Source organism: Erpetoichthys calabaricus, chromosome 7 (genome assembly GCF_900747795.2).
Source record: "Erpetoichthys calabaricus chromosome 7, fErpCal1.3, whole genome shotgun sequence".
Taxonomy (NCBI): domain Eukaryota; kingdom Metazoa; phylum Chordata; class Cladistia; order Polypteriformes; family Polypteridae; genus Erpetoichthys; species Erpetoichthys calabaricus.
Genome location: NC_041400.2, coordinates 157638662 through 157660977, shown reverse-complemented (window position 1 = coordinate 157660977; position 22316 = coordinate 157638662). Strand labels below are relative to the sequence as shown.

Sequence of the window (22316 nt, the reverse complement as noted above, 5' to 3'; positions counted from 1 at the left end):
TCAACATATTGCAGTAGTTTTATTAAAAATAAGTGTCGGTCATTCTAAAACCATTCACATGTGAGATGCCCGTGCACTGTGTCATCCCCGGGAGCCCGGGATTCCCGAATTCCCAGGAATGGATAAACCCGTCCGGGAATGGATTCCGTAGCTATGGCCTGTTTGTTCAGGAAGTGTAATAGGACAGTGTAACAAAAGTTGATTGCCACATATAAAAGATGTAATCACTAATAATTTACAATCATAGATTATAATCGATAAAATAATTAAACAACAAATTATTCAACAGTATAAAAGATCACAGAGCATAGGGTGTTTTTTTTTTTCCTTCTCTTCAGTCAATTAGACAGATATATAAGGAACAGATGGGCCTTCAATCGCTTCTTAAATACATTGGGGGAGTCAGCAGTATGTATGGAGATGGGTAACCCATTCCACCAACTGAGAACTACAAAGGAAAAGAGTCTGGATTGAGACGTGATATAACGCAGAGGTGGCATCACTAGGCACTGTTCCCTGGCAAACCTGAGTGGGCGAGAAGGAACATTGCACTTCACCAGTGTCTCCATATACTCAGATGCTGACTAATTGACTACTCTGTATGTAAGCATCAGGGATTTGAACTTAACGCATCCTGCTACAGGGAGCCAATGTAGCGCCTAAAGAGAGGAGTAACATGTGCCCGTCTTGGCTGGTTAAATACAAGGTGGGCCACTTCATTCTGGATCATCTGCAGTAGCTTAATAGTACATGTGGGTACATGTTGCACAGTGTGAACCTTGAATGAGAAACAGTAAAAATGTGGTCAGAAAAAGATACCTGCTCATCAATCACCATCCCATGGTTGCGTACTGACTTGGCAGGTTTAGCGACAGTGAGCCAAGTTGTACAGAGATAGTAAATTGAACAGACTGGCTGGCCGGGATCACAAGAAGCTTGTTTTCTGCCAGTTTGAGCTGTAGATGGTGGTCTTTCATCTAGGTTGAGATATCAGTAAGACATGAAGAGACTCTAGCTGATACTGTATTGTCCTCCAGAGGGAAAAACAGGTACTTCTGTTTATCATCTGCATAGCACTGATAAGAGAACCCATGAGATTGGATGATGGAGCCCAGCGAGGGGGTATACAGAGGGAAATGTAGAGGACCCAGCATCGATCCTGTGCTGGCAAGAAGGATTTCACAGGTCACCATGTCAAAGACAGAAGAGAGATCTAGAAGTATCAGGACTGATGGCATTTTGGTGGTTCTTGCACGCTGTAGCTGGTCGACCTCAGTCAATAGAGCCATCTCAGACAAAGATTTTTAAGCACAAATATAGTTAATTACACCATAGAATGCACATCGTAATAATGAACTAAATGTAAAAACATTGAATAACACTGAGAAAACCTTGAACAACAGAGAAAACTAACATTGCAAGCGTTCACACTATAGCACTACGAACCGCTCGCTAAAAACACTTTTTTTAATGAGTTTTAAGCACAGGAAAAAAAATGAACATTTGAAAAATCCGTAATTTAATAAACAACCAAGAAAAGTAACATTGCAACAATGCACGCTACAAACCGATCGTTGTAAACAGAAGTGAAGTGGAGGTTAAAATCCAATAGAAAAAAGTCTTCATTAAGTACAACGAGGTTAAAACAATGCTCGAGTCAGTCTCTTTAAAAACAAGCCCGGTGCATTCTTTAACTGCCTTCTCGGACTTATGAGGCCAGCCCTCTCTCTCCCACGCGTCTCTCTCTCTCTCTCTCGCGTGCATGTGTATCTGTCTGTCTCTGTCTCGCGCTCTCTGTCTTGCTTGCTGCACAGGGAGAGACTGAACACGTGTGGAAATCATCGGAGCGCACAAACCGAAAGGGAAACTGGCTTGTTCGTATACCAAGTGTGTGGTCGTGAACAGATGCAAAAGTTTGGCAAACTTTTTGGTCGTAACCCAATTTGTACGTGTTCAGAGATGTTCATGAACCAAGGTTCCACTGTATATACTTATTTTCTACGTGTGAAATTTGCATTTTTTGTTATTGTTTCATTTAATATATTTATCCACCTATTTTTACATATCTGCTTTTTTGTACATATGTTTAAACTGTCAATTGTGGGGAAAATTGTATTTGTTAGAGGTACTGATTGGTATTTATAGATAGCCTCAGTAGTTTATCCAGGCCACAGGTCTTGGAAGTGTAGCTGCCGGCTGGGTAAGGGGTCGGCCGTTACGTAAGTGGTGCAGAAGGAATGGCACAGCCAGTGGGAGACCTGAGTCCTTTAATTGTACAGGATGCCCTCAGTTGGTTAAATCAGGTTTCGGAATGTTATGTTATGTCCTGTAGGGGCTGTATACAGTGGGGGGCAGTGGTAGAAGCATAAAACCAGGAATGCATGACTCACTAAGAGAGTGGGGCCAGTGAGGCCTGCATTAGCAATGGGAGATTGTGTGGCCAACAGAGGGTAATATATGGATCCAGACTGAGAAGTCAAGGTCCAGGTTGCCTCCCTGAACAGGGTTTTGGGGAGTGCTGTAGCCTACCCCAGCTACCATAGGGCACAAGGCAGAAACAAACACTGGACAGGGTGCTAGTCCACCCCTGTGTCAAGCACGCACACATACCACAACTGCACACTTTGGCCAATTTAGTATCGCCAGTCCACCTAACTTGCATGTCTTCAGACTGTGGGAGGAAAGTGGAGCACCCGGAAGGAACCCATGCAGACCCATAGGGAGAACATGCAAACTCCATACACGGAGGACCCAGGACACAACAGTGCTACCACTGTGCCACCATGCCACCCTAAATAATAAACTTTTTTTTTTTTTGTTCTTTATTTCGTCTTATACGATTTCTCGTATTAGAAATTTGTTAGTTTTCGCATACCCCTTGGGGTCAGAGCGCAGGGTCAGCCATTGTACAGCGCCCCTGGAGCAATTACAGGTTAAGGGTCTTGCTCAAGGGCCCAGCAGAGTAGGATCTCTTTTGGCAGTGACGGGGATTCGAACCGGCAACCTTCAGGATACCAGCGCAGATCCTTAGCCTCAGAGCCACCACTCCGCCAAAGTAAAATAAAAGCATCCTGTTAATAATTTCTTCACTGCATATGTAGTACACTTTTAAACATAATTTCTATTATAATATATGAACCTCTCATTAAGTATGATTTTTACAACTGAAAAGATATTCATTTACTGGGAAAAGTGTTACTTTTTCTGCATGTAAAAAAGGCACAAATATGGTATTCAAATCATTTGGAGAAACCAGTCAATCTACACCAGTGGTTCCTAAACTGTGCCCTTGGGACACCCCAGGGCTGCAGGTTTTTGTTCCAACCAACTTCTGTTTTTTAATTGGACTCCTAGCCTGATTAATTGAGCTGTTATTTCCCAGTTTCTTTGTTTTGGGGTAAATGAAGAAATTACAAAGTATGTGCGTTAATACAAAAATTAAGCAGTTATATGTGGATAATGCGTTTATTATTTATGTTTATCCTAATCTCCAATCTGCCTTTCCTTTATTGACTAATTAGTGGGGCTGATGCTGAAGCAGTTGCAGCCTTTCATCATTTAGTGTTGTTCACCTGGTTGTCTTTAATTTTCACTATTAGGATTCAATGAAGGTATCAGACTACAAACAATTAAGGGAAAAATAATAGGAATGAAACAAAAAAGAGTCAAGTATTTAAAGCTATAGCAAAAAATAGAAATATTTCTAAATGTATAAATGTAAAAATCATACTGCTGTGCTTTTCTGAATGTAGAATAAGAGAAGAGAAAAAAAAAAACCAAACAGTCAGCTAAATGAGATCAGTTATTATCAATTATTATCACTTATTGTGAATCTGGTTGGAACAAAAACCTGCAGCCACATGGGGTCCCCAGGGCTGAGTCTGAGATCCACTGCACTTCCCTTGGGATTAATAAAGTATCTATCTATCTATCTATCTATCTATCTATCTATCTATCTATCTATCTATCTATCTATCTATCTACACAAATTAAGTGAAAAGACAAAACTATGTAAATTAAATTGTAACTGTACTGGGTAATTAATAGTGCCATATTACAGTAATCCCTCGCTATATCGCGCTTCGCCTTTCGCGGCTTCACTCCATCGCGGATTTTATATGTAAGCATATTTAAATATATATCGCGGATTTTTCGCTGCTTCGCGGGTTTCTGCGGACAATGGGTCTTTTAATTTCTGGTACATGCTTCCTCAGTTGGTTTGCCCAGTTGATTTCATACAAGGGACGCTATTGGCAGATGGCTGAGAAGCTACCCAACTTACTTTTCTTTCTCTCTCTCTCTCTGTCTGATCCTGACGTAGGGGGTGTGAGCAGGGGGGCTGTTCGCACACCTAGACGATACGGACGCTCGTCTAAAAATGCTGAAAGATTATCTTCACGTTGCTACCTTCTGTGTGCAGCTTTTAAGTATGCTGCACGGTGCTTCGCATACTTAAAAGCTCAAAGGGCACGTACTGATTTTTTTATCTGTCTCTCTCTCTATCTCTCTCTAGCTCTCTCTCTCTCTCTCTCTCTCTCTCCCTTCTCCTGACGGAGGGGGTGTGAGCTGCCGCCTTCAACAGCTTTGTGCCGCGGTGCTTCGCATACTTAAAAGCAAACAGCCCTATTGATTAGTTTGCTCCTTTGAAAAGGAAGATATGTTTGCATTCTTTTAATTGTGAGACTGAACTGTCATCTGTCTTGTCATGGAGCACAGTTTAAACTTTTGAAAAAGAGACAAATGTTTGTTTGCAGTGTTTGAATAACGTTCCTGTCTCTCTACAACCTCCTGTGTTTCTGCGCAAATCTGTGACCCAAGCATGACAATATAAAAATAACCATATAAACATATGGTTTCTACTTCGCGGATTTTCTTATTTCGCGGGTGGCTCTGGAACGCAACCCCCGCGATGGAGGAGGGATTACTGTACATGCAAATTCTCATAAAAAGTGTAAAAGCAACACCTGTCTGAATGTCAGTATTAGCTATTCCAGGTGGCAGTTAAGCGGAACATATCTTGATTTGGATGCCTTTGAGTGTGTTCTGCTGCAGCTCTGGTAGGAAAGTTAAATTAAATTCCTGCTCTTTTCACAGCAGCAACTCTCTGAGATAGAAAGAATAACCCACTACTTTTGCTGTAGGCAAGAGAGGTTTACATATATTTTGATAAAAAATAACAGTGAATATCTGATAGAAAGGACAAGGTGATAAATTGAATGTGATCTTATTTATCGCTGTGTGCATTTTTATATTTTTCACTGTATGCTTTTGTTGTGCCAAGTATAATAAGGTCCAAATAAAAACAGCTGCAGTGTGGAAATGTGGGTTTGTGTGTATATGTGTATGGATAGATGGAGATATATATATATATATATATATATATTATAATATAATATAATATATATATATATATATATATATATATATATATATATATATATATATATATATATATATACTGTGTATATATAATTGTGTGTGTGTGTGTGAACAGTTTATGAATATTGAAAATGGATAGATGAAACTGTGTATTTTAGTTAAAAATTGCCTTGTTTTAAAAATTAAAAATACACGTTTTTGCAATTTAAACAAATTTAGGTCTAGCACAAAGTCTTTTGCTTTTGTAACCATCTTTGATAATGTTGAGATCTGTTCAGATTGCTTTTTTTCTATCTAAACATACAGTAGTTAATAGAGTTTTACTATACATCATATGCTACACTGCATTAATGTAAACAAGTATTCATTGACTTAGCTGATGATCTAGGGTGATATAGGATGAGATTCTAAGTGTCTCTCCTCTCAGTGGTTGTAATCTGGTTGTTACTTTCTTTAGTTAATATTAGTTATTTTAGTTTTTAAAGCTGCTATGAAACATTTGCTGACAATATGCACTCCACTAACTAATTTTATTCAGCATGGATAAGATATAGTGCAGTTGTTAATGATAGCTCTGTTTAATTGCATTTCAGGTCATGAACATTTAGTGCAGTGAAAGTCCAGCCCAGTAGGTAGAAACTGTAGAGTAATTAAAACACTGCACATTTTTGTTTTTATTTTTTTGGATGTATGGGTTTATGGTACCGGTACATTATGTTAATTATGTAGGGACATAAATCAGTAAACAGAAAAGCATCAATTAAATATTAACACGTTTTTTTTGTTTGTTTTTTTACTGAAATCCTATGTGATATGAGGATGTCTTTAATATAGTGTGCTCTTTCTTTACAGTGAAGCAGCTAAAAATGTGAAGCTACTGAGAGAGTTCCAACTTATCCCCAAATTACTACTGACTCTGAGAGACTCATCACTGTCACAGCCCACCATTACTGCTATCAGTAATGTTCTTAGTATTCTTCTTCAAGGATTCCCAAATAGTAATGATTTACTCAGGTATAGTACCCTTTAAGGTACATATCAGGTAAAATGCTAATACATGAAGATCATGTGAAAAGAAAAGTTCAGAAGATCAAACCATAGAGACCTACATGTATATATGCATAACACCTTTTTCTTGGCCCTCCTGGTGCCTACCAGCGGTGAATTTCTTATCTCAGCAATGTGTGTGTTTATTTCTAATATTGTACTGTTCCAATTGTTAAATTTCACATCGTAATCTTGTTGGACCATTAAAACTCCTTGTGATGGTGTATGCTGTTAATGCTGCAATGGAAAATAAAAATGTATTGACTGTAGGATTGTGTAACTGTGGATAATAATTACACAACAGTTTAAAGAAAAGACATAGAACAAGAGTGACTTATGTGTTTATTTCATGATTTTATAGGTTTGGCCAGTTTATTTCATCCACACTTCCCACTTTTGCAGTTTGTGAGAAATTTGTAGTAATGGAAACAAATAATGAAGAGAAACTTGATGGAAGTGAGTACATTAAAAGAGATTTAAAGGTTTTATTTACTCGTTTAAGTGGTTGTACTTTCACTTTGAAATGTAAACAAATAAAATATAAATTTAGTTGTTTTAATGTTTAAAAAAACAGTGGGACACTATAGTCCTCACTGAGCCTAGAATAAATTCTAAGAAGGTTAACACTATAAAAATTGTGACTTTAGTAGCAAATTAAGACACAAGGAAGAAAACAAACAGCAATGAACAAAATAAACAAGCAGAAAATTGTGCTCTGCTGCCTCTTTGGGCCTACCTCAGCTGATCTTAACCCCCTGTCTGCTTGGATGTCTTACATACTTGCTCCCCAATTAAATTCTACATATAAACATTCTTATTTTTCCTCTCACCTTCTATACCTCTGTCTCCACTCTGTTGCCTCATCTCTTCCTGCCAATCGATACTTTGTGCTGTTTACCCTGCAACTCCCAAGTTCATTGGAGTTGTGGATGCAAGGAGCTTTTTAACCTCATCAGTGACCATTTCCGGAATGATCACCATTTTCACACTTGTGACTATGTTCCTAGATCCCCTTCTGAAGGCAACAGATATCTGTCCCAAGCCCTGGTACACACCTAATGATCTTGGGAAACCCTAGGTAGATTTGCCACCATAATACATAGCATAATGAAATTAGCTCATTGCTGCTCTCTTTCAGGTGGGGCAAACTGTTAAATTCTCAACATGCTGTATTTATATTATATATAGAATATTGACTGTTAGGATCTAGCTGTGTTTTTAAATATTAAACATTAATACTTACTTTCTTTTTAATTCTTCATAAAAATATTTCAATAGTGTTTTCTCTTTTAATGTTCAGGTTGATTGCCTGTTATTAAGTTAAGTAAAATATATTTGAGGAGTGTCAAATAACAAATCTTTGCAGGGTTAAGTGCATTGGAGTAGTTACAGTATACTGAAAGCACACAAACACACTCATTTATCAAAGAGTGATTATTAATAGTTCTTAACTAATAGAATAGTTCAGTAGTTCTTAATAGAATGTCAGGGCAATATTATCTGTAGCAATTTGGAAATAAAACACCTTTATAAATTGTTTCAACCATTTGGTCAAAAAAGCACATCTTTAATAAACAATTATGGATTTCAAGGGCATTTTTGGTTGGGTACGTTGTCATTGCAATATACTATACAACATATGTTGAATTACCCAAGTTGCCTAATTAAAATGACATCTACTTTGTAAGGGAAGAATATCTACCATGTGTTCAGACACACTAAAATCAACGTAGTGTAACCTTTATTACAAGTAAAATAATCATTATATTAAATACATTTTTTAAAGTAGGCTAATAAATTGTTATTAACAAAGTACCTTAATTAAGCAGAATCTTAACAGTTTAACTCCTCAGAAGTATGTGAGAACATAATAGACTTGTGTGCATATAAGACTTTTGTGCTTAGGCTCATGGTACCATATTCACTATGCTGAAAAACTAAATGGAAACTCTTCTTGTGCAGTGAATAGACATCCATTTAATCATACATCCATTTTGTTAACCGTGTATTCCAATAAAGGAAAGTGGGATCCAAAGCCTATGATAGCAGCATTGAGTGCAAGTAAGGATCAAACTCCTTGACAGAGCACCAGTCCTTCACACTGACTCTCATTTTTATGCCCATACCCAGTAATTATAGCCGCCAATTTATCTGTATGTAACTGGGATACAGAAAGTCACTGGAGTACATAGAGAAACCCATTTAGATAGATAGATAGATAGATAGATAGATAGATAGATAGATAGATAGATAGATAGATACATACATACATACATACATACATACATACATACATACATACATACATACTTTATTAATCCCAAGGGGAAATTCACAGCATTTAAGCACAGGCAGAATTGTTATATAAAGTAATTTAATTGTCAGAATATTTTTCAGAGGATTCATGAATTTTCCATGAAGGTCAGCATATGTACAATGATATTAACAATCCAATACAGAAACACAAGACTTTATAATACCACATTTTTGCTTTTTCTCTCCGATAACTGTCTATATAGGCAATGAAGATGATTTTGGGGGTCTGCTGTCAGCAAACCTGATTTTACTTAGAAACAGATTGCTTGACATCTTATTGAAACTGCTGTTTACCTCCAAGGAGAAAACTAGTGTTAACATACAGTAAGTAACTGATGCCCATTTGTTTCCTAAATTCATTTTAAAATTTGATAATAACATTAATTTTCTCCTAGTCATAGTAGACTTGAAACATGCTTGTATGTTAAATTTGTGGTGTAAAACATGCTTCATGCTTGTGTACATGAACATTTGAAGTTTGTATAAATTGGCATGTAGTGAACATCCTATTTTAAGCCCAGATGCCTTTCTCCTTCTCACTGCTCTTTAGCATGGTTGGAATAAATGTGGCACCCATGGCCTACTTCATTGTAGAAGGTTTTGAGCTCTTACGGGCCAACACAGGATTGAGTAGCAAAGTTGCTCCACTCTTTGTTGCTGCCATCACTCTAGACATTAGGATTTCTGATGCAGGTAGGAGACGGAGAGAAGGAAAAAAGTGCATAACTAGTGCTGATTAGTGTCATGCTAAAGAAAAGAGGGCAATGACACCCACTTTGTCCTACAACACTTACCCTTTGATTTATCTTAAACTCCACCCTTCTTAGTGTTTATATTTTTTAACTAATTATATTTTGTTTATTATGAGTGTCTGTGGCTTTTATCCATTCATAATGCTCATAAATTCATGTGTGTGTTTCAGTAGGGAAAGTTCCTGCCATGAGAAGTTAAAAAATAAAATGAGTAAAGTACTGAAGACCTTGTAAATGAAGTTTGCTGTTCTAGGAAAATGAATGAATGAACACACATAATATGGAGAATATTCAGTGTGCTCGCCCATTCCCTAAATTAGTGATTTAGTTTGGATTGTTGGTTCACCTTCACTAGACCTATAATCACATCTCTATAAAATACCACATTTGTACATTGTTTTATTTATTGCATGTCAACCACACACACTCTGTTAATGCTTAGACCAGTAATAAATATATTTTATTTTGTTAATTCTGTGATGTTACAATTTTTACATGAAGTACAAAGTGAACTGAAATGAATAAATTGTGACTGGCTTTTATTGTCTCCTGCAGAGCTTGTGAAGAATTAGTGAAGGTCCTGGGCTTTGATTGGCTTCTTAAGTTCATGGAGGAACATCTGCATTCTAGCACAGTTACAGCTGCACTAAGGATCCTTGTTGTTCTGCTCAGCAACCAGTCCATTCTTAGCAAATTTAAGGAGGGGCTTTGTGGTGGTGGATGGCTGGAACAGACAGACTCTGTTCTTACAAATAAAATTGGCACTGTGCTAGGTAAGAACTTCAAAGAAAACACGAATTGGGGTTCAGAGCAGATTTTACACAGATGCTTGGAAAAATTTTTTTGTATATAAGTAAAATTGTTAACACAGATGTCTAACAGTGAGTTACAACCTGAAATAAAACAGATCTCAGCTTGAAATTGTCTAACAAGTTGGTAAAAAAACTATAGCCAATGCAGCAATCAGGAAAACATGCACCTCATGCAGTAATTCAACACAATGTAGGCATTTTTAATATATCTTGCAAAGACAGGATAATTATGTTAATTAATGTGTTTTGCGTTTTTAGTTTTGTATTGTGGCAGTGCATTGGCTGGAATGGCCCCTGCATTTCTAAAATATGATTGGTCACTATTTGGCACTTACACCATACATAGACTGGAATTGAATCCCAGAAAACAATCACTCTCTGTGTTGAGTTAGTAGATTGAACCTCTGTTTGCATGACACTTTTTCAGGTACCCTGGTTATGTTCCTTCAACCCAAAATCATGCATGTTCTATTAACTGTGAGCCCCAATACCTGAGTGTGTCCGCTGAAGGACTGGCTCCACAACTAGTATTGGTTCTTGACATATCCCAGATATGACCCTATGTATATAATAGATATATATAAATATATACAGTACATATTTTAATAAAGAACATTTGTTCACATATTGATGGGGAGAATAAAAAGTAATGTCGTCTTCTTCTTTTTCTTCTTCTTCTTCTTCCGCTTCCATATTGGGTCAATGTTGCCTGATCAACCTTCTCCAAACAGCTCAATCCTCCTCCTCCTCCTCCTCCTCCTCCTCAGTCACACCCTTTTCTTTCAGATTTTCTTATACATTATCCATCGACTTCCACTTTGGCTTACCTTACTTTTTTTTCCATCACTACTTCCATTCCTATCACTCTTTTTCCAAAATATTCATTCTCTCCTCATCACACGTCCATACTATGTCACACTACTTTCATGTGCTTTCGTGGATGTCTCTCATATTTTCTGTGTACTTCTGATTGTCTCATTTCATATTCTGCCTTTTTTTGTAACTCCATACCATCTCTATATTCTTATTTCTGCCACATCTAACTTCTTCTCCTGTATTCCTTTTACTGCTGAAGTCTCTGCTCCATACATCATTGCTGGTCTTATTGCTGTCTTAAAAACCTTACCTTTAAATTTCACATTCACTCTTTGATTACACAATACTCCTGATACCTGCAACTACTTATTTGTTCCATTCACATTGCACTCTATTGGTTATCTCAGTATCTAATTTTCCATCTAGGTCTACCACTGATCTAGATATTTAAATTTATCTACTTTTTAATGGCTCTCCCTGCAAACTAACTTCATCATTAAACTTCATATATTTTGTCTTCTTCCTGTTTATCTTCACTACTTTATATTCCAAAGCCCTTTTCCATTCTTCCAACTTCCTCTCCATGTCCTCTTTTCTGGTGCTACACAAGACACTGTCATCAGGGAAAAGTATGCACCAGCGGATTGGTCTTTTATCACATAACTCAACACATTCATAACCAGATCAATGTGGTAAGGACTTAGTGAAGATCCCTGGGCAGACCCCTCTAACTGGGATGTTGTCTGTTACCCCAACACTGCTTTTAACATGAGTCCTCACTCCCTCATATATACTCTGGTCAATCTTCACAAACTCTTCTGGTACTCCTTTCTCTCTCATGCACCTTCAAACCTCTTGACGTGACAATATCAGTAACTATAATGTTTCACATAACAGATGTTCCTATGTCATAGACTATTTTGCCACCTTATAGAGGTTAACTGTAAAGGGGTATCCTAACACATAGAAATAGCATGATATGTAATGGGGCTTTTTATTTTTATATACTAGTGATTGTGGATATGTAAGTAGGGATGTAATCACTATTGGGAATCAGTATGAAATCAGTACACATAAATAATGTAAATGCTATTCACTAGAAAAGGAATATTTCATTATGTAGGCAAGTGGCTAAAGAGAAAAATACTACATCAATGTGAACCTCAAAATGGCTGGTAAACATGCAATATTTTAAACATCTAGCCAATAATTTGTGACTCATTTTGTTATTTTGCTTTTTTGTTATTGTTTTTTATTTGGTTGATTCTTTTATCCAAAGTAGATTATAAAATCAGAACATGCTACATCTGCTAGCAGATATATTTTACAGTTGGAGCCCAGGTGGGTTCTTGCTCAGGATCACAAAATGAGGCAGAAACGAGAGTTGATCTGGGGACCTAGTAGTTTAAGGTCTAGTAACCCACCCACTACACTGTACTCAATGCTTATATGCATACATGTACTTGTTTCACACTGTAAGATTTATGCCAGAATGCTTCACATCTATTTTCCTGCAACATAATGCTTATTTTTCTGTTATTATATTTTTCTTTGTTTTTTAGGTTTTAATGTTGGGAGAAGTGCAGGAGGCAGATCGACAGTGCGAGAGATTAACCGTGATGCTTGCCACTTTCCTGGTTTCCCTGTCCTACAAACCTTCCTTCCTAAACATATCAATGTACCTGAGCTTTATTTTCTACTGATGGCCCTCTTCCTCCAACAGCCAATAACAGAATTACCTGAAAATCTGCAGGTAAATGTTAATTCAGTAAGTTTCCAATCTCCTAATTTTATTATTTCTTTTACATTATTTGGTTCTAATTCATACCAATCGCCTACTTAGGTTGTGAATGTCATCACCATCTTCAAGCAGGATATACCTACATCTGTATGTTATGTTTTTATTCTTTTTTCCATAACTATTTCTCCATTTCTTCTCATACAGGACATGGTTTTCACAAGCTGGTTGTGCACATTTATGTTTGTTCACAAAAATGTGTTGTGTTTTATTTCAAGTCTGTGCTTATCCAATAATGTTTCTCATCCAGAAAATAAATCTTCCTGTACTGAAAATTAGTTGGAATATTCTTATGATTCTCAATTGTAAAATCATTAAAGTTACTATACCAAAACATCCATCCATCCATTATCCAATCCGCTATATCCTGACTACATCAAAACAATGTATTTTCATTTATTGCAACCCAAAATCCTACTTAGTCAGAAGGTAATGCACCTGCCAGCTTTTGAAGAGCATGTCTCCTGCCATTTCTTACAAGGCTTTATTTCTTGCACAGTTCTTGACCTAGTAGAATGTTTCCTACCAAAGGACAATCAGTGAACAAACTGTAATTTGTGACACTCGTGAGTTTTTGTCTAACTAACAGAATGGTCCAACACGCAGGAGAGGTTATTGTGTATGATGTATAAGTTAGCTCATGTCTGCTTTTGTGCATCACTGTTGAATAGGATGTCTGCTGTTAACAGATACTAATTCTCTGTGCCTCTGTTGAACATTTGTTACGTTGCACAATGCTTATCTCCACTTGAACTGCAGAAATATTATAAGTATAATCATCTTTTACCAAAGTATATGTCTGCCAAAAAGCCCTGGGCTATAGCATGTATATAATGTATGTAATTAGATTTTTCTGCAACATGTGTATAAAGTTGTAATCTTAACCGTAAAGCTTGCCACCGATGTAGTTTAATTGGTATACTTGTTTCCTGAATGTTTGTAGTTTGATCTCGACTCCATTTGGACCTTTATTTTTGGAGTTCCTGCTTCCAGTGCCACTGTAGTGGGGTCAATTCATAGTGTATGCACAGATGCTGCCTATTTACTACTAGGAATGCTGAGGAGTATGCTGAATATGGCAAGTATATTTTATTCTTAGATTGCACTAATGAATTATGAATATGTAACCTTAAGCAATAATGAGCTGTGTAGTTGGAAAGTATCAACAGTAAATTTTCTGAATTTTAGGTAGACAGTATTGCCATTTCCATAGTAGTAAGCTCTAAACTTAAGCTGTATGTCATAACTTTCCAGATTCTGACTGGATGTCTTTGATTGCCTGTTGTTTTTTTGGGGAATCACTGATTTGATAAATGTAAACCATAAAAGTTAAAAATAAAAGGGGGACAATATACATTATATGTATATATGTATATTCATTGCATTTGCAGTCTGAGTCTCGATGACCTGAATTGTGTGGGTGGTTACCTATCAGGTAGCGCTTGTGGTTGGTCTGCCATTCGGCAAACATCCGCCACAGTGCCCTCTTTCAGTTGCTAGAAGCAGATCATGGAATGTTGCATAGTTTTACAGTCAAATAAAGCAAAGAGTACGCGACATGTGTTTCGCCCTCATTTGGGCTCATCAGGCGTACACACTGTACTGCTCCCCTCTCGGGGAATCAGATGTCAGCGTCAAATAAATGAACCATATGCCGTGGCACATCTTAAAGGGGCTTCGCCTCTGGCGTCCGAGGTTCGATTCCCTGAGAGGAGAGCAGTAGAGTGTGTCTACATAGCCCGGAAGTATCCAAAGTTATGGGGACAGAAGCACAGAAGTACTTCTGGGCTGAAGAAAATACATATTCTCCATCTGACCCGGAAGTGCTGATGAATCACATGGACGGAAGGACAGAAGCACTTATGGGACAAGCACTGTTTAAAGGACTGTTGTGAACCCAGCAGCGAGCAGAGTCAGGTGGAGGTGGACGAAGCTTGCTGGGAGGTGTGGTGGAGAAGGAGAAAGATAAAGAGAAAAGAAAAATGCTTATTTTTACCCTGTGTTCCTGTGTCTGTCTGTCTGGGCTCAAAGGGGGCAACAGTGAACCCTAGCGTCCAGATATTACAATATACTGTGTATGTCTTTTACATACTATATATATATATATATATATATATATACACACACACACTATATACTGTATATCTCTACATTACTAAACGAAGGTTGTATAAATGTTCGGATGCCAGACGCCAGAAGCAAGCCGTTCCGAAAGCGCATGCGCACAGCGCCTCAGCGCCCCAGCAAGCCGTGCCAAAAGCGCATGTGCACAGCACCTCAGCACCCCAGAGTCAAACCCAGTGGCTTCCCAGATTCAGTAGGTGGCGCCCAAACAACACAACACATCCTGAAAACTAAACTTGAGATAAAGCATGCACGGCAGATTGTATATATGCACGGATGCCTGAGACCAGAAGCAAGCCGTGCACAATACAACCGCTGCCCGAACGCAAACGCGCACACCACCGCATATACAACCTTCGTTTAGTAATGTAGATCTCCAAGCCTGGATCCGCCGCCATGGTCACTTCAGCATGCGAATCTGCCGCTGTCACCATCAGGGAACTAGGTGGCGCCGAAACCGCACACACACAGCACCTCGGTTTACCAGAGTCAGTTGATGGCGCCCAAACAACACAACACAACCTGTAAACTAAACTTGAGATAAAGCGTGCACGCCAACAAGTTCCCGTGGTGACTACTGACAGTGCCAGCAGTCAGTGTTCTTCACTCCACAGTGCCAGCAGCTACTCCAATCCACAGTGCCAGCAGTCAGTGTTCTTCACTCCACAGTGCCAGCAGCTACTCCACTCCACAGTGCCAGCAGTCAGTGTTCTCCACTCCAAAGTGCCAGCAGCTACTCCACTACACAGTGCCAGCAGTATTCCACTCCACAGTGCCAGCAGCTACTCCACTGCACAGTACCAGCAGTCAGTGTGCTCTAGTCCACTGTGCCAGCACTCAGTGTGGCTTATTTGAATCACATTAAGGTAATTCAGTGTTAAAAGTAAGTTCAATTATGATTCCTAACAGCAAACGACTTCTAGCTAATGACACAACCATAGAAAAACAAAAACGAGACCGCATCGATAAAAACAATGAACGAAGGCACCTACAACACGCTTCTGAAACACCAGAACCAAAGGAGTCACGGCTCCAAAAAGAAACATCTTTAGTACAAATATTTGTATTTAATCAAATGAAAACTTCCCAGGACGCTCCCATCCTCCATGATTTTTCATCCCTCCAAAGATCGGACAGAACAGAAAGTGAATGCCATTCTTGGATTTGCGATTCTTTAGTGAATCGGGGGTTTACTGGTGTATATATATATATATATATATATATATATATATATATATATATATATTATTGTGATGAATGGCCGGCTACATATTCCGGCCCTCACCGCCAGGCCGCCAGGAGGAGCTCTCCCAACAGCATGGACGTGCCCCGAGTTCCAGCAGGGCCTCATGGACTATGTAGTTTTTATACGCAGCCCTGCTGGATACCTTGGGGGCCACCAGGAGTCGCTGTAGGGGGACTTGGAGGCTCGTATGTGCCCTATAACCCCATGACGGGAAGAAACGACGTGCTCCCGGGGTGAAGAAAAGGACTGATTACCCTGACCCGGAAGGAATAAGGACTTGTGGGTTTTGAACAGGAACCACTTCCGGGTCAGGGGGTATAAAGGACTCCGGGGAAAGCCCAGACACTGAGCTGAGCTGGGAGGTAGGGTGGCTAAGTATCTGGGCGAGGAGGAGGGTTATTGCGAGAGTGCTATTGTGTTAATTGTATGAGTAGTGTGGAGAGTAGGGTGCTTTGTGCACGTGACAACAAAATAAAGAAGTCTTGTGCTTTTACATCGTGTTTGGAGTGGTACCTGAGGGTTCAAGAGGTGGATCAAAGCCTTATCTGCTACAATATATATATATGGAAGTGAAGGTCTGTGATACAGTTTGCATAATAGCAGTTGGAGATCCACAAAGAGAGAAAAAATGAATCATGTATCATAAAGTAGTTTTTATTCCTGAGCTTTTAGCCCCTACCAGGAGCCTTCATCAGAGGATAATGCTTAGACATACAAGAATCAAAGGCAATATATAGCAAAATTAGGTGTGGGGGGGTATTGGTCGTAACGTTTTATTTATTATGAATATGTTCTTCTTAAGTTTGCATATGCTGGGTTTATGTCCAAATGTCTGTTAATGGCATTTTTGTCTGATAGCCAAGATTCAGCCAGTTCTCTGGCACTTTTAGTACTTGCCTTAAATCTTACTTGTATATTGGCCCAGTCAAATGTATATATATTTTAAGGTTTCTAAACTCTTTTGGGGCTTCACCCAACGGGACAACAAGCCAAAGAGTGTCCCAAAGCATGATTGACGCATCTATGGAAGACACCATCTCGGTCGCCAGGGCAACTGCAGGCTTCCAGCACTGTAGCAGTTCACCGCAAAAACAAATCCTAAAAGATTGTGGTCGTGCTATGAGCACCTGCCATTGACGGGTGATGCCAGGAATATTGTAAATGCAGGGAACAATATTACTTGGCCATTAATCTGGTCATGACCCTTCCTGATTGCTGTGTCTGTGTATAGGAAAGTGGTAGATCCCGCTACAACAAATAACTGTGCTGTTCCTGTTGCAGTTGAATAAAACTGGCTTTGCTAAAGTACTGAGACTCAGCCTCATGTTTTGGGGTGCAAGACAGGGAGGCACACGTCACAATATATATATATATATATATATATATAAAAGAAAAGCATTCCTGACCAATTAGACTGAGTCACATTAGAAAGCAACACGGCAGCATTCACAAAGTTGTAGTTTATAAGTTGTGAAAAGCCAATAAGTCATAAAGCAGGAAATAAGCCAAAGAGCAGAAGATAAAGGCTATGAATGGTATGAGTAGCTGAGAACAATATAAGTGGAACATTATTTATGCCAATAGTTACTATAATTTCTCATTAATGTGTCATTTCAGATTGTACTTGTATTCTTTTTTTCATTTTTTTGTTTTACAAGTGGCTTTTCTTACCCTTTGTCTTTTACATATGTTGGTAGGTTTAAATAGGCTGAGTTACACCAATGGCATGTTCTTTCAATAGTGTTTTTATCATATGAAGACTAACTCACAGATCACATGTCAAAGCTCTACAAGAAGGACTAATCCAACTTGACAAAAGGAACATTTTTATGAGAATGCTGTCATATTGATTTTAGCTTGGAATTTACTCTGAATGTAGTAACAAAGTTCTGGGCCTTGGAACTGATCTTCTTCCTGTACAACTGGATTCAGAACATCCAGATAGGTACACATTAGATAGTAAGGCTTTGGGTATGTATTTTTAACATTGTCACTTTTAACACTGAAGTGCTGAAGGACTTTGTGCCCAGCATATTGCTCATTTGCTTTTCATATACTGTTGTGTTGCCAGACACAAATAGTATTGGTTGTGATTATCACCAATGAGCCCTCACTTTTTGAGATCGTTGAAGACAACTTGTCTTCCAGGATCTTTTCAAACATACTGAATGTATGCGTACAGTTAAGAGCATACTGACTAGCTGAATCACAGTCTGATATACCAATCACACTGTAGTAAATCACAAGATCCTTCAAATAATGGTTTAAATGACCCAGTTCATCACTGGAGCCATGCCTTTATTTATATAGATCATTAATGACAAGAGAATTTAAAGAAAGCTCTATCAGTTATAAAAGACCCCACACACCATCTAGTGTGGTATCATGAAAACATGGTGGTATTGTACCACCAAATTCTACCCAGTTTCTACATTTGAATTATTAACTGCTATCTGCCATTCAATCATTATGACTCCATTATGTACACACAACACCAATTGGTTTGCATTAGCAATTCAGTTCTACTTTCGTATTGATTGATTTGCCCGATACATGTTGTATTTTGTATCTAATATCAGTTCCTATGTTTATTTTTAATTTGCAGTTGTTTCATGTTTCTTTATTTTTATTTGCCATTCCCCTCATTTGTAATTTGTGCATGTTGTGTAATTGTTCTGTTTAAGGTATTGTCTCTGGTTTCTTTTACATTATTGAGTCTAGCAACATGTGCTTTTAATTGTACTTTAAGGTATGGTGACAATGAATTTAATTGAATGGGGTTTAAAATTAGAAAACACTGAACATTGTGCATGGTGCATGTAATTAGGTTTAGAAAATAGATGAATGAATGGAAAGATTGTAAAATTACAATACAACAAAAGATCAGTTGATTTCCAATTAATTAACAGATGTTGTATTTTCACAGCCTTGGCAGTCAGAAGAGGAAGGCTCTTGGCTAAGAGAACATCCAGTCACACTAATGCAATTCTTTCGTTATCTCTATCATAACGTTCCTGATCTGTCACCTATGTGGATGAGTCCAGACTTTCTTTGTGCTTTAGCAGCAACTGTCTTCCCTTTCAACATCAGGCCCTATTCAGAAATGGTAACTTATTTAAGTATTTTTAAAATAAATGTTTGAATGACTGTAATTTATGTAGTAGACTTTTTATAAAGAAGTGCAGTGACGGTCATTATCACGTCTGCCTCACAGCTCAGGTGTTGGGGATTGAATTCCAGTCAAGTGCGATTGCATCTAATTCTTATCTGATGTATCTCTGGTTACACTGCTTTCTACCCTGCCTCTCAGAGTTTTCTTGTTCCTTATCTTCCTACAGCCAGGGTAGTGCTTGATAGTTATGAAATTCCAATCTTATATTTCTTAGCTCATTAACAGGAAAATAACATCGCTCACGTTAAAAAATGACTAAGTGCCTATAATGTTCAACCTGACAGATTTTTGTTTAAATTTGGAAACATGTAAGCATGTCGCAGTGGAGCAGGTGTTGTTATTGCTGTCTCATTGCTGCAGGAGACTGGATTTCAGGGGTGTATTTTTTTCTATTCTACCGACAATCAGAAGTGAAACACAAGAGATAAAACATGTTAAGACACTGATTTGTGTTGGCTTTAGGTGGTATGTTTTATTGATATTTGCTGTGATTAAGCTACATGAACTTTAGTACATTAAGAAGTGGTTTATGAATGCTCTTTTCTTAGGTGAGTGATTTGGACGATGAAGTTGGTTCACCAGCTGAGGAGTTTAAAGCATTTTCAGGTGACACTGGCATGAATAGAAGCCAATCTGAATACTGCAATGTTGGAGCAAAGACATATCTAACAAATCACCCAGCCAAAAAATATGTCTTTGACTTTATGAGGGTCCTAATCATGGACAATCTGTGTCTGACACCTGCCACTAAGCAAACTCCCATCATTGACCTTCTGCTTGAGGTAAGAAAATGTCAAAATGCTTTTTGTGGTATACATTTTTGTGAACCAGGCACATCTTTCACATGATTTAAAACTCTGATGGCCAGTGTGATTTTCTACGCTTTTGTGGCCTGGGCTGGTAGCATCACTTCAAGAGAGGCAGACTAAATCAACATGCTGATTAAGAAAGCCAACCACATTATGTGACACCCTTTTAGCCTGCTGGAGATAGTAGCAAAGGAGAGAATGGAAATAAAATTGACTGCTATCATAAACAATGTTACCCAGCCTCACATCCTCCTCCACACTATTAAGTATTTTTTTGGTCAAATCTGAAGTGTTTTTTTTTTCTTTTGAATAATTCTGGTGTGTCTTTGAAGGGGGTTGTTGTTTGCAATATTTATTTATTGAGCTTCTGTACAAAGCTAAATTACCCCTTTTGGACAAATCACATGCACTCTGTCCGTCTGTTTGTCTATTGGTTCATTGTGTATAATGTAAACTTCAGTAGATATAATGCTTTAAGGATTATATCTCCCACGACATTGGAGTACTTCTAAGAAAGTTGTGCATAGAACACAGAAGAGCAAAGAAGTGGAATAAATCTATTGTTGGAAAAAAACATGATGTACATTTAATCTAAGTGAATGTGGAAATATGTCAAACATAATTAGTCTTAATTTTGGAAGAAACAATGGGGAAATGTTTTTGAAATGGCTTGATGTCCAACATACAGTAAATTAACTTTTGTGTCACTAGGCAAGCATGTTTCATTGTCATCCGTGTAATCACTGCAAAAGAGGGCATGTCCAAATGTTTTGAGATATGGGAGGCGTTTGTCTATATACTCCAGCTATATGTACTTTATAATGCCCGTGTACAGTGTCTGAGTATATATTGTAATTCTGTCAGTAAATGAGAATAGATAATAATAAAGGGATACAAGTTTAAAGAAAATGGACGTCTCACGTCCCATGTTTATTTTCCCTCTCCATTATGGAGTTCTGTTTATTAGGATACCATGATCCGAGTGGGCATCAACTTTCAGTGTCTTCCCTCTATAAATTGATCCTGGGGATTGAATAGGCAAAACCTTTGGAGCTTAAAATAGAAATGACATCATGACCTGTCCTGAGACTCGCCCACTGGTCTACGAGGAAGAAAGAAGAGGTGGTTAGCGACCACTTTTGTCACTGACACCGTGGAAGGTTGCTTTACCTCAACCAAGCCATCCAGATGCTCCCAAAGCTAATGTGTGACATATGCTTGGCGTTTTTTTACAGAATTGCGCAGTTCTATTTGTTAATTTTAAGCAATGCAGCTTTCTGCTGCATTTCTGCATATTTTGGAAACTTGTTAATTTGATTTACATATTTTGCAACACTCACAGTGGTGAGGTCTGTGGTAGGAGTGATGGATGCATTCAAGTTGGAGGTGGGATCACATCAGGGATCGTTTCTGAGCACTTTCTTATTTGCAATGGTGATGGACAGGTTGACAGACGAGATTAGACAGGAGTCCCCGTGGACTATGATGTTTGCTGATGACATTGTGATCTGTAGAGATAGTAGGGAGCAGGTTGAGGAGACCCTGGAGAGGTAGAGATATTCTCTGGAGAGGAGAGGAATGAAGGTCAGTAGGAACAAGACAGAATACATGTGTGTAAATGAGAGGGAGGTCAGTGGAATGGTGAGGATGCAGGGAGTAGAGTTGGCGAAGGTGGATGAGTTTAAATACTTGGGATCAGCAGTACAGATTAATGAGGATTGTAGAAGAGAGGTGGAAAAGAGAGTGCAGGCAGGGTGGAATGGGTGGAGAAGAGTGTCAGGAGTAATTTGTGACAGACGGGTATCAGCAAGAGTGAAAGGGAAGGTCTACAGGATGGTAGTGAGACCAGCTTTGTTATATGGGTTGGAGACGGTGGCACTGACCAGAAAGCAGGAGACAGAGCTGGAGGTAGCAGAGTTAAAGATGCTAAGGTTTGCACTGGGTGTAACAAGAATGGATAGGATTAGAAATGAGTGCATTAGAGGGTCAGCTCAAGTTGGGCGGTTGGGAGACAAAGTCAGAGAGGCGAGATTGCGTTGGTTTGG

The 22316-nt window shown here is 38.4% G+C and overlaps 1 protein-coding gene across 7 annotated transcripts in view; it reads left to right on the top strand.

The window, feature by feature from the left end:
* Positions 1-22316, top strand: part of wdfy3 (WD repeat and FYVE domain containing 3) — a 355632-nt gene that overhangs the window by 253560 nt on the left and 79756 nt on the right. For 4 of the 7 annotated variants that reach the window (XM_051930197.1, XM_051930199.1, XM_051930194.1 and 1 more), the window contains 9 exons: positions 6232-6393; positions 6788-6882; positions 8946-9066; positions 10050-10267; positions 12685-12890; positions 12966-13010; positions 13864-13998; positions 19217-19396; positions 20011-20244. In XM_051930197.1, the coding sequence (XP_051786157.1) occupies positions 6232-6393; positions 6788-6882; positions 8946-9066; positions 10050-10267; positions 12685-12890; positions 12966-13010; positions 13864-13998; positions 19217-19396; positions 20011-20244 (1396 nt within the window). The remainder of the gene's footprint in view (positions 1-6231; positions 6394-6787; positions 6883-8945; positions 9067-10049; positions 10268-12684; positions 12891-12965; positions 13011-13863; positions 13999-19216; positions 19397-20010; positions 20245-22316) is intronic. The other 3 variants (XM_051930195.1, XM_051930198.1, XM_051930196.1) reach the window with 3 other exon arrangements.